This window comes from Citrus clementina, unplaced genomic scaffold, assembly GCF_000493195.1.
Source record: "Citrus clementina cultivar Clemenules unplaced genomic scaffold, Citrus_clementina_v1.0 scaffold_1, whole genome shotgun sequence".
NCBI lineage: Eukaryota > Viridiplantae > Streptophyta > Magnoliopsida > Sapindales > Rutaceae > Citrus > Citrus x clementina.
The window spans coordinates 1,142,697-1,157,668 of record NW_006263303.1 but is presented as its reverse complement, the minus strand read 5'-3'; the positions used below and the strand labels follow the sequence as shown (position 1 = coordinate 1,157,668).

Sequence of the window (14,972 nt, the reverse complement as noted above, 5' to 3'; positions counted from 1 at the left end):
AAACAATGATTGGGGTTGTAAGTGGAATTGTGGAATCCTGCTAATGGCCCAAATTAGTGTTATCTTTTTAGATGTCGATATTTTTGGAATTCCCTATACGCCCTTTATAGCCATTAGGTTGTCGTTTGGTGGTTGGTGTATTGCAATGAGTTTAGTTGCCTTTTACTCTGGCAACATCGAAAATAAAAATGTGTGTCTAGGCAGGTAACAAAAATGGATACAATTGATTATTTGGGAGGAGACGGACTTTGTCACATAAATTGCATTTATTACAAATAAGTTGTGTTAGTTGGGTTGATTCATTCGATACCAATCTTTCTAATTCGCAATTTAATGGGTTTGGGTGTTATTCATTCTGATGTTGTCCTGCATCTAACCAATTATGTACATCATGCGACCAAATTATATAGCTTGTCAATATATTAATAAATTTTTTTATGGGGAAAAAAATTTATATTATAATATATTGATATAATAATAAGCATTTTGTCTCGGTTGGGTATGCTATTGCATGAATATCTAAGCTTTTAGATATTTAGAGATAAAGGTTGTGGGAATTTTCTTTTTCTTTTTGGGGGAAAAGAAATTGTTAAGGGGCTGGGTCTAAAATTTTTAGGTATCCAACATAAATTGTTAGTCTATTTGATGGAGGGATTATTCTACTTACAAATAAACTGGAATCTAGTTTTTTTTTTTTCAGCTCTTTCATTTGTTACATTCAGATTGTTCCATCACCATATTTAAACTAAGTAGGGTCTAGCTTTGATGCCACTTGATTAGGGGTTGGGTTTAGGTTTTTAGGTATTCAATAAAATATACTAGCCTTTTAATGGATGAATTTATCATGTTTATAAACCCAAATAATTTTCTTTTATTAATCAATATAAGACACAGTTTAACAAACTTTCTCTACCTGCAATGGAACTTAAACCTCTCTCTAAGTGGATGGATTTCATTTCAACATCAAACTATGCTGCTATTATATTTTCACTGCAAGTACTCACACTAGTTGTAGCTTATCATTTGTAAATGTATTACCCTGGTTTTATGATTTTTGTAGCTTTTCATTAGATAAAATAATGTAAAAGGAAGTGAGAGTGACTGAGTGAGACCAAGTAGTATGGAGAAGGAACATCTTGTCCCGTTAGTATGTGTATGTATACATAATAAACAAATAGTTGTAGATTTTAAGTGAACATGGTTTATAATATTTTGTATTCTATGGCGGCGAAAGTGTGACTGCCATACCTTTTACTTTCATACACACCGATAGCATCGACACCAAATACCCATAATCATGGGGAAATTTACACTAATAACCATAAAAATTTTAGTTTTTTTCATCTTAACCCCTCAAACAAATTTCTATCAACATTAGCCATAAAAGAACCGTTGAGACCAAATTACCCTTCTCTCTCATCTCCCTTTCCTCTTCCTCTTGCCTTCTTCTCTCCAGTTCTCTATTAATTTCAACATCCACCACTTTCTTCTTCTTCTCTCTCCTATAATCCTCGTAATCGTTCGGTCTAGCGGGGTCGTGCTCCTCGATTACGGTCGAAGTCACGTCGACCAATGCCGGTTGCGGCAGCGCTACCACGTCGTCGGGGGAAGGTGCGATTGCAGGTGAGGAATGGGGTCTAGTCGGGAGAGAATTTTGGGTGGTTTTGGGTTTGGATTGGGGCTTGAGGATGGTTTGTGGTGGCGCGAAAATTGACCAGACAGTGGTGGTCGTGTTGGTGGGTTTGTCCTCATCGGAGGGTGGAGGTAGGTATCCGTACAGCCCGCCTAGCATTTCGCAACGTGGCTTTTGATGGAAAATCCCGGGGAATTTGAATTCCGAAATTGGATTTTAGAGAATTAAAAAGCTGATTTTGTTTTGTTGTTTGGGTTGTTGGATGAGATTCGATCTGAGGTAGAAGAATATATTACATACGAATAAGAAGAGACGAACAAAGACGAAAGGACTGGCGAAAACAAACAAATACTGAGGTAGAAGAAGGCAACCTGTCGCACGAAGCTTGGGGCGACAGGTGCCTGTCGCACGAAGCTTGGTGCGACAGGCACCTGTCGCCCCAAGGCATGGTGCGACAGGTTGCATGTCGCACCAAGGCATGGTGCGACAGGTTGCCTGTCGCACCAAAGTTTGGTGCGACAGGTGCCTGTCGCACCAAGGCATGGTGCGACAGGTTGCATGTCGCACCAAGGCATGGTGCGACAGGTTGCCTGTCGCACCAAAGCTTGGTGCGACAGGTGCCTGTCGCACCAAGACTTGGGCCTGTCGCACCAAGTTTCTTTTCGTTTGTAAAGAAGGGTAATTTGGGGAGAAAAGCGTGTGTTTGGCTAATGTTGATAGAAAAAAGTTGAGAGGGTTAATTCGAAAAATAGTAAAAATTTTATGGTTATTTTCGTAAATTTCCCATAATCATGCCACCTGTGCAAAATTTATGTACATGTATCATGAATTCAGGGAATGGGTGTCCTTACATTCATTCGTGAAAATATCTTAAGACGCACTTAATGTATGCTGTGTTGTGTTATTTATTTTATTCTTGTTTTTTTTTTTTTGATTACATGAGATTCTTGTTCAGATTACAACTCATATTACGTGAGATTATAATTGATATTTATAAATCAGACTATTAATTGGATCAATTTACATCAATATTAATAGAGTTCTGTCCAGATTTTAACGCTCACAAATATTCGAGGGATGTCTACTCCTCACTCATGGGTAAGGGAGAAGACTGTCTTCACTCAATTAATTGAAGAAAAAAATACCCCTACAATATTTTTGTGGGGATTCAAAATGTTGCCCTCCAAGTTGGAGGGCAGTAGCCCTGGCCACTCGGGTTGAGCCGAGTGGTTATTTTATTCTTGTTTTAGTTTTATTTGATTCGGTTGTGAGGTACGTGTAGAAAGAATTTAATTTTTTTTTCTTATAGGTCAATGGACATAAGATCGTCAATACGGATTGAATTGTCAATAATCTTACGAAATAAATGTAAAAACAAATAATCTTCACGTGCTGTGCACGGCTGATCTGAAGACAATGACACATTACAAAATTCAATAGGACGAGTGGACTGGACCTGGGTCACGGCATTTTCCGGCACGACCTCTTTAAATAGTCATCAGACTCAAAATTTGTCAAATTCACGCTTCACGCATAAACATATTATTATTGTTGAAGAAAGTAACATGGCTAATAAGTCCACTGAGCAAATATTCGATGCCCACGTGGTTGATTTTCTTCTATTCATCAATTATTTTCTTGGCATGGCAGAAAGTAGTATGACTTTTTAATTTCAAGTTACGGTTCTTCTCTGTAGGTGTATATTTTATAAAATGTTATCTATTGTTTCAAAGATTTAATGTCAATTTGAAAGTTAATGCTTGTTGACAAAATTTGCATTTCGGTATTATGCTTGCTCTCTTTTCCAAAAGGGTTCTTGAATTTCCTCTTTAAAGGGTTTCAATCAGAATAAAAGTTTATGGATTAAATTTAAATTCTCCACAATTTTAACCACTATAATTCCACTCTCTGTGCATTAGCGAATAGATATGAAAAGTTAACTCAATCTTGCTTCCCCAATAAATATAGTGATATTAAGACTACCAGTCACAAATACATTTCATAATTTGTGATAAAAAAAAAATAGTATTTGACAAAATAATTATATAATAAAATAATATGTTTGTAATAAAATTTACCAAACGCATGTATATTATTATTGAAATTAATAGTAACCACAACAATACAATTTACCATCATTTTTTTAATTAGCAACTTATTGCATCTGCATAGTAAAAATAGGTTATTTAATTTGCAATCCAAATCCCAAACTGACCCTATGTTTCGAGAAGTTTTGAACCATTTGTAATTCTATAAGTTTTAAATTCATGAAAATCTTACCATAGCTAAAGCCTTTAGTAGACTATGGGTTTTGAGTATGAAGGTTATTAGTGGCTAGAATATCATCACCCATATTCATCCCAAGAGTATGATTGTAACGTCAATAAATTACGAGAATTTTTTTTTATTTTTTATTTTTTAGTCATCCAATCAGAAGAAGGTTTTTAAGTCAAGACCTTGGAAAATTCGATAAACCAAGGGGGAAAAAAACGACAATTTTTTGGAATGGAATGTCAGTCCATACATGATTACATGTATCTCATTTTGGTGGAAACATGAAAGTGTGAAAAGGAAGTGGAAGAAGCAAAATTCAAGCCCGTGCCCATGGGCTGGAAGAGTGGGAAAATGGACATACGAATGAGATTATGAGTCGAGCGAGTCAGGCTTTGTTTGGTTGCGTACATACATACATGTGGAGTTTTTTTTTTTTTTTTCTCAAATTTTAATTGGACGCACTAAAATGGTAAAATCAAAATCCTGACTTGAACATATACACACCACGCCGTACACGCTACTGAACCGTATTAGTAGCATACGACCGAACCGACCATCTTTAGATTTAACAAATCAAAGAGTAGAGGACCCCACTGCCACTAGATCGGGGCCCACTGCGAAGCTTCTTTGACAAACACATATTAGCTGGATGGCATAGACGGTGAGCGAGATGTGTTTGTACTGTGAAATGCATCACACCGTAGTACAATTTTGCACATTTTCCTATGCAACCAAACCCACTGGACCATGGTCTTCGTGGCTTCTTTGGCAAGCCCCTCTCTACAAAAACGGCTTCTCTATATGTAGTTATGTACGTTCGCTCCCCCCCCCCCCCCCCCCCCCCCCCCCCCCTTCCATCATTAACTCTTAAAAAAAGTTCAAAAAACAGAAAACTCAAAGTCCTAAATTTGAATTTAACTCGTACTAATAATCGAACGATATCTATTCTACTCATATGAAATATTACTTAGATTTTAGGTTTCTCTAATAATCGATGGATGTTTATTTCACTCACGTTTCGTTAGGAAAAATATTAATTTCTACTCAAATTTAAGAAAAAAATTAAATCTTCATATTACTATATGAGATTGAGAGTTTGAGTTCTAACTATTCAACCAAAAGGGCGAGTGGTTAGAGAGTGTTTAATTTAAGTGTTCTTTTCTTATGAAAAATGAAAAGATGTGTTTGGCATTTATTTTGGTACCTATAAAATAATATTTGTTTTGTATTAGAATTAGATTGGTTCTATTTAAAATTTATTTCTTTTTAATATAATATTGTATGAAAAATATATTTTGTTAAGTAAAATCACGAATATAATTAATTATACACGTTTTGTACTCAGATAACATGTGATGTGGTATTGTGGCTCACGGTGTCATCACTGATTCATTTAATTAAATATCTAATTGTTAGCAACTTTAATGAAGTTGAAATTGATTGATTAAACAAAATACAATTAATTTAATTCTAATCAATGATAACCTAACTATACATTTATGGCTGACTGTAGAAAGCTTAAAGGTGATTATCAATCTAACATTCTAAGAGGTTTTATTTATGTGGCAAAGGCTCGTTTGGTTGGAGTATAAAAGATAGAAAGAGAGAAGGAGATTGGTGCTTTGCTGCTTTTTTTTTTTTTAATTTATTTTTATTTTTTAATTTTGTTTAAGACGGACAAAATTAGTTGGTGAATAAATTGTCTTCACTTGGAACTATTTTCCAAAAAGTCCATCCAAACAAGGCTTAAATTATTCAGTATTAGAGTCACTTTCTAATACTCCTCTGCCTCTTTCATCTGTTTTTATCAGCTCCTATAAATAATAAAGCAAAGAACACCAACACACACCCACCCACCCACACAAACGCAGAACTCTCCACTTCACTTCCCTTCACTTCACTTGTGTCTGGTTTTCTCGCCAATGTAGAGAAAAATAAGAAAAAAATGGCAAAGATTCATCAAAACAATGTCAGATCCTTGATCCTCGAGCGTAACGACGGGCCCACATCCGCCGCTGACGGCCACCATCACTTCCGGTTATGGACGGCCTTCTCCGGTGCTGCATTCCGTCGGAAAATATTTGACGCCGTGAGTTGTGGTGGGAGTTCACGTTACGGTCGGGAAATTCTCGACGACGAGGGGATTTCTCTCCCGACGCCAAAAGCGAAAACGGAAATGGAGAGCAGAGGAGTGGACTCGGAGAAAGGAAACGGGCGGAAGCCAGAGAAGCAGAAAGAAGCAAAAGGGTGCGTTTCGAAATCGGAGAAGCTGTTGGATCTCTTGAACTTGGCTGAGGGTGAAGCTGCGAGTGAGATAAAGAAGAAAGAGGAAGCTTTGGAGGAGTTAAAGATTGTTGTTAAGGATTTGCAAAGTGAGAGTGAAGAGCAAAGAAGAGAAGCTGCGAGTAAAGTGAGGAGTTTGGCTAAAGAAAATTCTGAAACAAGGGTCACTCTTGCTATGCTAGGTGCCATTCCTCCTTTGGCTGGGATGCTTGATTTTCAACTTGCTGATTCTCAAATTTCTTCTCTTTATGCTCTTCTCAATCTTGGAATCGGCAATGATTTGTAAGTTCTGGTTTTTTTTTTTTTTTTTTGGGTTTAAAAAACTGTGTTATGTTCGTATTTGCATGTATAGTTTTGATGTAGAATGGAATTAGCTAGGACAAGTCACTTTCCATATTTTTGTGGCTATTATTTCATCCTTGAATGTGTTTCCGTTCGGGAGAATTGAAAGTTTGATTGATTTTTTGCTACCCCTTTTGCAGGAACAAAGCAGCCATTGTGAAAGCAGGTGCTGTTCACAAGATGCTAAAGCTTATAGAATCTCCTGTTGCTCCTAACCCATCAGTTTCAGAAGCAATAGTAGCGAATTTCTTAGGCTTGAGTGCGTTGGACTCTAATAAACCTATCATTGGATCTTCAGGTGCAGTCCCATTCTTGGTTAAAACCCTCAAGAATTCGGATAAAAAAGTTAGTCCACAAGCAAAACAAGATGCTCTACGAGCTTTATACAATCTCTCAATCTTTCCATCGAATATTTCCTTTATATTAGAAACCGATTTGATCCCATTTCTCTTGGAGATGTTAGGAGACATGGAACTAAGTGAGAGAATTTTGTCCATTTTGAGCAATTTAGTATCTACGCCAGAAGGTCGAAAAGCAATTAGCAGGGTGCCTGATGCCTTCCCGATTTTAGTTGATGTTTTGAATTGGACCGACTCACCGGGTTGCCAGGAGAAGGCATCGTATGTTTTGATGGTGATGGCACATAAATCATATGGAGATAGACAGGCCATGATAGAAGCTGGCATTGCATCCGCATTGCTTGAATTAACACTTTTGGGTAGCACATTGGCACAGAAGAGGGCTTCAAGGATTTTGGAATGCCTGAGAGTTGATAAAGGGAAGCAAGTTTCAGGGACTTATGGTGGAAATTTGGTAGCAGCAGCAGCAGTGTCTGCTCCTATTTGCGGGTCTTCATCATCAACATCTACAAATCCAAATGGTGTTGCAAAGGAGTGTTTAGAAGAGGAAGAAGACATGATGAGCGAGGAAAAGAAAGCAGTAAAACAATTAGTCCAACAAAGTTTACAGAACAATATGAAGAGAATTGTGAAGAGGGCCAATTTGCCGCAGGATTTTGTCCCATCAGAACATTTCAAGTCCCTCACAACCAGTTCAACTTCCAAGAGCTTACCGTTTTGATTAAAGAGACCAATTCGAAGTTAGTCTTCTTTTCATAATACTACTGCAAATTGTTCTGGTTTTTTGTAGCTCTTGTTGATGTATGTAGCGAAACAATTCCTATGTGTTATAGTTATATACCCCATATCAGCTAGTTTAATATCATCTAGATAGTTCATCCTCGTTGTCATATCCTTAGATCTAATCATGCTGAAAGCTGTTAGACTATTCTCTAGTATTTTGTCTAGAGATGCTTCGCTGTCAGTGGGATGGCATTCCAAATCAGAAACTCTTGAGGGCTGAATAATGTTAAGACTATCCCTACGAACATGGAGTCACTTTCAAACCATTTGTACATTTTTGTCCAACCTTATGTCCCTTAGCTGTAATTTTATATTCCTGCTTGCTAAAAGAGGTGTTGGTTCATTTTCTCTCTCAGGGAAAAAAAAATGACAGTTAACTGCAATTTTTCCATATGGGAATCTATTCCTTTACCTAAATTTCAACTCTGAATGTGATGCTTCCATCGGGAATCTCTGGATTTACAGGCTTTAATTTATTTTATTTTATGCTTGTGGTAGTGTGTACATGGACAATCAAGCTTTATTACTTTTGATTATTTTAACAAACCGATGAGTAAATGCATTGACCTTGTTTAATGGGCTGTTTGCAATTTAATTATTCACAGATCAGGAAGATTAGGGGGCCAATTTGGAGAGAGTAAACAAGAAACTTAGCTGGTGGGCAGGAATAAAAACCGTTCTCATTCTTACCCCTCTTAAGGTATATATATATATATATTATATGTATAATAAGTTTGTAATCTTTTGTGACTTGTTTATGACAAATTGGCCTGTATGTATTTACTTTCTTTTTTTTAGCCTGATTTTGTTGTAAATATTTTGCAATAAGATAAGTAGTAAGCTGTAACCAATGCAAGTTTTTCGAGTTCAATGCTGCGCCGTGACCTTTGCTGAAAAGAACTTCTCAAGTTATCTTTGTTCATTGAAGAAAAATTTTCTCTCTGCAATGCAGAGACATTAAAGACCTCTTTAATCAAATACCCTAATTATGTTCCATTTCGGCAAGTTAAGACTTAAGACTTGGTTGGTATGTGGGCTCATAATGGAGAAATCTCCTGTCATTTACTGTAAAATTCAATTATGTTGCCACCATTGTCAGCTTTCAATAACAAGATTGTAATAGTTGATATGTTTGATGCCTTAAATTTCCTTTTGTGAGAAGTGAGGACTCAACCGTAAACAATGAGGGGTGTTTTAGGGTTTAGACTCTTTCATTTTCATGCAAATTAACCAAAATGGTCAAATAATGGCCATAGACAAGGCCAGCTTTGTAAGACACTAGCACCAAAATGGTACGTTACGTGGAAGACAATGATGATGCTGTATAAAAAATAACATGTGATCCGATGCTCTGTCTTCAATTATACAACGTGGACCCTACACTGCGCTCTCATGTGAAACAGCATAGTGTGATCCATGATGTAACCGTGGGGTAGCTTAAACCGTCCGATTGGGTGGGCCATCGATTTATTTTGCTTTGATTAAGGAGAGAATTGATTCGCTTTGTCAACTGTGGTACCTAGCGGCAGGCCTACCAATACACACCCACGAATGATGTTAACAGTTTTAACTTTCGGTCACAAATTCCAAATTATATGTTAACTAAATCAAAAGCTTGAGATTACTTAGTAACAAAGAAGAAAGAAAGAGAGACTGTCGAGGTGGGCATTTAACTCGAACTGAATGGTGGATTGGATGAGCAATTCTTAGGGAACCATCGGTTTTGGATTTCAGTTAAGAGTTTAGTTTAGGTCTTCAAGAATGAATGAGAATAGTAGTAATAAAAGGATCTCATGAACCGGACTAGTTTGATTCAGGTCAAAAATATCGAATATAATTTAATTCGATTCGATTTTCTTAAAAATTAGAACACCAAACCGAACTATATACTCCAAAGTCCAAAATATCAACTTTGTATCACATCATTTCATATTATTATTACTCACAGAATATGCAGAGATTTAACTCACCGACAAGTCGTTATTATTTTTTTATTAAAAAAAAGAAAGAAAGAAAAGAAAAGAAAAATGCCGGTAAAATATTAAAACAAAGGACAAGATGTAAGTCTGAGGAAATGAAACCCAACGCAAAACTGAGAGACCATAAAGGGGTAGGTAAGGGTAGACGATTAGCTAGAAATGGGACACACATTGTGTGTTGGTGAACATGAAATTAATTATATGGGAGCAATCAGCATTAATTAGGACTGCAAATTTCGGCCTGCCCCATGTTTTTTGGTATTTTAAAAAATTCTCAAAATTTGAGTTTGGAAGTGAGATCTGAATGTGACAATTCCTACCATATTATATATTTTTAGGGACCCATAAAAAAAAAACCCTCAATTATATATATATATATATATATTGGTGGTAGGGATGGCAAAAATCCCCACGGGGACGGGTACCCTCGGAGATTTTCCCCATTCGGGGAGGGTATGGGAATAATTTCATACCAATTTCTTATTCGGGGAGGGGACGGAGAAATTTTTTTGCCCAATTTCTTATTCAGAGAGGGGATGGGGATGAGGTGGAATCCTCATCCCCTACCCATTTCCCCATTTTAATTTTTATTTTTATTTTTATTTTATTTTAATTTTTTAAAATTACTAGTAAATAAATTATAAAATTATAAATATTGGTAAAAATAAAAAATATCAAAATATTTATATTATTAAACTTTTAGGCCTAATTAGCTAATTAAAGTTCTAAATTTTTATTTAGAACATTAAAAAGACCGAGTAGATTCTATTAGCCAAATATTTTTTTTAATTTTAATATTCTTTAAATATTTTAAACTTAAATCTATTTTTTATTTAATTTTAGATGTTATAATTGCCCACAGCGAATCACAATTTTAATATCTAATCTAATCTAATCTAATATTTGCTTTTGATTTGCTCTGATTTAACTATTGTGTTGTAAAGGGAATAGTCTACATTTATAAAGTGCCCACGCTACCATTGAAAAAGTTAATTTTGAATCTAAATTCGATTTTATTTGTAACAATTTTGTATTAGACTATTAATTTGTTCATGATAGTTTGTAAAAGAAGTTTGTATCCTTTGCATGTTGCGGTACTTACTAATTTAATGTATGTGACTTTTGTAATAGATATTAATGTAATATATATTTCGAACTTTACTTTTATTTGAATTTTTTATTTTAATATGATTAACTCAAAATCGAAAAAAAATGTATTAGTTATTCGGGGATCGGGGACCCTCGGGGATCCCCTATTATTATTCGGGGAGGGGATGATGATTCTCTCAAGTAATTCTGACGGAGACGGGGAGGGGATGGGGACATACGCAAAATATCGGGGATGGGTACGGGGAGATCGGTCCCCTCCCCTCCCCTCCCCTCCCCATTGCCATCCCTAATTGGTGGTGGAAAATTTGTCTAAACAATTATGTAAAAGTATTACAAGCACCGCAAGTTTTGCAAAAATAGTTTAAATTAGGAATAATTTCCAAAAAAATGCCACTTAAATTTTTCTTACTAAAGTTAAAAAAATGAGTATGTCCAACATAAATATCCTTTGATAATTTATTGTGCTTAAGAGACAATTCATGAGCAATTGAGATGCAATCAACATATCGAGTGCCTAACTGATGAATAGATACTTTGGAGCAATTATGCTCAAAATGATCTTATTTATTTATTTCTTTGCTATTAAAATTAAAAAAGTGCGCTATAATTTTGAAAATTGATAGAAAATTTTAGACTATTCCTAAAAATTGTGCCGAGGTATTCCTTCCCCACAATGAGAAGTGGAATGACTGAGAATAAGATAGCGAATCAATTGAGGTCCTTGGAGGCAAAAGAAGTGGGCCTCTTTAGCAGGAGGCGGAAACAAAAGAGTCTTCAAGCTGGGGCACATGGTAGGCCCATTCTTCAGCCCAATAATTCATTGCGCGCAAAACACCGGAACTTCCTACTTTTACCATTTACAAAAACCGTATAAACAAAATACGCACGCATCCTTTTCTTATTCCTTTTCCCCTCTTTTCAATCCACAGCCGTATAAACAAACAATAATTCCTGCGTATTAACTACTAATAAAAGAATTTATCCACCAAACAATTTCAACTTTTGTGATACCAAAATTTATTTGAGGGACGAAACAGGGAAAAAAAAAAGAGAAAAGTACAAAGAAAATCGATGACTGAACCAATATCGGTTCTAAAGTTTCTGAACAAATCACGAAACATGGCCACCCCTGCTACAAGCTTTCTTAATTAAAAATAAATAAATAAGTAAATAAAAAGAGGGAATAGAAAAAGGTAGAATACTCACAACTGCAAGTTGCTTTTTCTTTCTAATTTTTTTATTTCCCAACAAGATTATCATCTATATATATGGATTCACTCTCATAGTAATGTGCATAATATCAATCCCATGTGCGCGTTTCAATAAAGGTGACAGGATTTGCAGATGGGACATCCTTAAATTGAAAGATTTTGTTCAACTTCAATAGAACATAAAGCCAGAAAGAGGTAATAAACATGCTTTATATCAATGTAAAGATCATCAAACAAACTGCTAGTTATGTTACCATGAGTGCTCCTCCAGTAGCACAAATTGCACACACAAACTACATCCGATAACATCTAATTTCAAGTCCCTGGAAGTTATTTTTTTCCCCTCATCATATTAGAACATCAACAACTAATAGCTATATCTATAAGAACAGGCACCAGCCACCTAAATATCCAAAACCCAAGCACCTGTTTTTACAGGGTAACTTCACATAATGTCACCAAAATCTACTTGCTCTCAGTAACAGGGAGGTATACACCTTCAGCGGCTAACCACACATTATCAGCACGCTTTTCTCTGACGCCACAGACCTAATAAAACAAAGAGATGGTTAAATGGAGAACTGAAAAGCAAGTTCTACATATAAACTGAAATAAATGACATTAGAACTTCAGATCGACTTTGAATCAATGTTTGTTTAAATGGGAATGGAACTATATTGTTTCTTTCTCACCTCTTGCTGTCCGCCAGCTATCCGCTGATATTTCTTGGGATGACTATGTAAGTAGCCACCTGTGTCAACGTGTTGAAGCCGAATCCTTTGATCTTGCCTCCAAGTCTTTCCGCTACCCTCAATCATAACCCTAATCGAAATTGGCCCAGTATGGCATCAGTCAGTGGAAAGACTATGACAGGTAGATACAATTTGAAATAGAGTTAGTGTAAAGTCTCACCTCCAGTAATCACCAGTATCAGATTCCTCTTCGCCTCCGAAACAGCTAATCTACACACAGCACATTGTAATTTAGATAAAGAATAAATATAGATTTTAAAAGGTCAATAAGGGCAATTCGATATTACAGCCCAAAGTAAAATAAAAAATGAACACTCAATCAATTAGCAGTTCCATCTAGTTTAAATTCGAACACAGAATAGAAGCTGAGATCACGGTCTTGTACAAAATGAAGTGCTACAGAAACATAAGGAAAATAGAAAAACTAACCTCAAGGTTTCCTGAAATTGGGGACGCATGCAAATGGCTGTGCAGCCATTTTCTAGTTCTCATGTGCTGCAACCGGATAATAGTCCCACTCTTTATGGTGTCGCCTTGTTTGGCAGATGCCCCTAGAATAGGCTTAACAATCTGCAAAAGAAAAACTTATATCATATCAGAAGACAAAAAACACTTGCCGATTACACTTTCTTGCAAAATCATACGGCAATATTAACTTCACTAACATAGAAGTGACCTTCCAAATTTATATCAAGTATGTCAAACTCCAACTACAAAATGACCAACTAAACTCTAATAAACAAACATTGGCTAACTAGTAGCTACAATTATCTTTAAATATGAAACAAAAGATTAGGGATGGCCGCAACCAAAAAAAACAAAAAAAAAGATATAAAATAAAAAAATTGTTTCCTGAGCCTACTTTTACTTCCCTGTTAAATGAACATTTCGATACAAGTTATGTTAAATACTGATCCAATCAATTCTAAGAGGTGCAATGCTCTGATTCCAAACCACAAAATCTATATTGCTTCAGATAACATAAAATCAGAGAGAGTACCCAATAGCTATTGGCATCATCAACATCAGGGAAACCCGTAACAGATTGCTGCCCGCTGCCAGAACCATATGGCACTTCATGTGAATGCAGCCGGAATTTTGTCTTCTCATGCATCAACTTGAGAACTGTCCCATAAGTAATCTGTCAAAGCAAAAATAATAAAGAGAAAAACAAATTAAAAATCGTATTTTCCAGCCCACATCAGTTATTGAGAATTACGCCCTAACAAAATAATGAACTTAGTAACAAATTTCTAATTCCCGTAAAATGCTATAAAATCAAGAAATTAAAAAGTTGAATTCCGACCTCGACAGTTTCAGAGGAAGCGGCGGAGGCGGAGGAAGGAGAAGATTCGTCGAGATTGAGGCCGAGGAAGAGGAAGACAGCGAGAGCGAAGAATACCATTGCCATGAAAAAGAGCAAACCTAAGAACCAGTTCTGTTGCCAAAAAGGAAAGTCGTTTTGAGGTCTCGCTCGCGAACCTCTTATCGAATCTCTACTGCGGTTAGCGTTTTCGGTTGATGATGTTTGTTTTCTTCTTTGAGTGAGGGATTGCGTCGTCGGCGGCGCCCCGGACGAAGCCACGGTGCGATCGGGGGATCTATCCAGAGTTCACGGAGAGAGCCTTTGGTGAGTTTTGGTTTTGGGGATCAGCAGGATTGTCGAATGGATCTGTGATCGAAATGGTTTTGAGTTGAGAGAGGGAGGAGATGGTGACCTGTTGGATGACTTGGTATCGACGAATAGAAATGAGACACGTGGATATTAGTTGACGTGGGGGAAGAGTATTGGAGCGAACACTCTCTTCTGGACTGAAACGAGGTTAGAGAAGTCAAAGGTCAATACGTTTTTTTAATTTGACGTACCACCCCTCGGTGTTTGCCTAAGCAAGCGTGCCCCTCAGGCACTCCTGACTTGACTTGCTATCACCGACGTCGGCTCTGCCAGTAATTCAATGATAATAATGCTAAAAATTTTAACAACTCTAATATTATCTGCCACTCGTTTATTAATATTTATAAAAAAAATTAATTATATTTTATTATTTAATTGATGGGTGGCACATTAATTGAAATCTATTTATCTATCTATATAAATATATAAAGTTGGTATCTATATAAATATATAAAGTTGGAACTTGAGAAGGTGACATGGCATCACCATTTCTTATCTTGATATATTGAAATATTAATTAAGAGTATTTTAGTAACTTAAAATAATTTATTTTGATTTTTGGATAAAATAA

The 14,972-nt window shown here is 36.1% G+C and overlaps 2 protein-coding genes across 2 annotated transcripts; one reads left to right on the top strand and one right to left on the bottom strand.

Annotated features, from left to right (window-relative positions):
* The first annotated feature begins 5,709 nt into the window (after positions 1 to 5,709).
* On the top strand, positions 5,710 to 8,758 carry LOC18053749 (U-box domain-containing protein 12). Its single transcript, XM_006450239.2, has 3 exons — positions 5,710 to 6,472; positions 6,673 to 7,631; positions 8,280 to 8,758. Exons 1-2 carry the CDS (start codon positions 5,853 to 5,855, stop codon positions 7,610 to 7,612), a joined length of 1,560 nt encoding a protein of 519 aa, XP_006450302.1. The 5' UTR covers positions 5,710 to 5,852; the 3' UTR covers positions 7,613 to 7,631; positions 8,280 to 8,758.
* A 3,406-nt stretch (positions 8,759 to 12,164) lies between these two features.
* On the bottom strand, positions 12,165 to 14,582 carry LOC18053748 (stromal cell-derived factor 2-like protein). Its single transcript, XM_006450238.2, has 6 exons — positions 14,033 to 14,582; positions 13,727 to 13,867; positions 13,156 to 13,296; positions 12,887 to 12,936; positions 12,667 to 12,796; positions 12,165 to 12,523 (listed from the first exon to the last, which is right to left on the bottom strand). The coding sequence occupies exons 1-6, from the start codon at positions 14,135 to 14,137 to the stop codon at positions 12,440 to 12,442; spliced, it is 651 nt and encodes a 216-aa protein (XP_006450301.1). The 5' UTR covers positions 14,138 to 14,582; the 3' UTR covers positions 12,165 to 12,439.
* Between the last annotated feature and the right edge of the window lie 390 nt (positions 14,583 to 14,972).

Excerpts from the sequence above, each read along its gene's own strand:
- LOC18053749 (XM_006450239.2), top strand. The coding sequence starts at position 5,853 with ATGGCAAAGATTCATCAAAACAATGTCAGATCCTTGATCCTCGAGCGT. Across the intron at positions 6,473-6,672 it reads CTTGGAATCGGCAATGATTT|GAACAAAGCAGCCATTGTGA; the intron begins GTAAGTTCTGGT and ends CCCCTTTTGCAG.
- LOC18053748 (XM_006450238.2), bottom strand. The coding sequence starts at position 14,137 with ATGGCAATGGTATTCTTCGCTCTCGCTGTCTTCCTCTTCCTCGGCCTC. Across the intron at positions 13,297-13,726 it reads ATGATGCCAATAGCTATTGG|ATTGTTAAGCCTATTCTAGG; the intron begins GTACTCTCTCTG and ends TTTCTTTTGCAG. Across the intron at positions 12,524-12,666 it reads TAGCTGGCGGACAGCAAGAG|GTCTGTGGCGTCAGAGAAAA; the intron begins GTGAGAAAGAAA and ends TTGTTTTATTAG.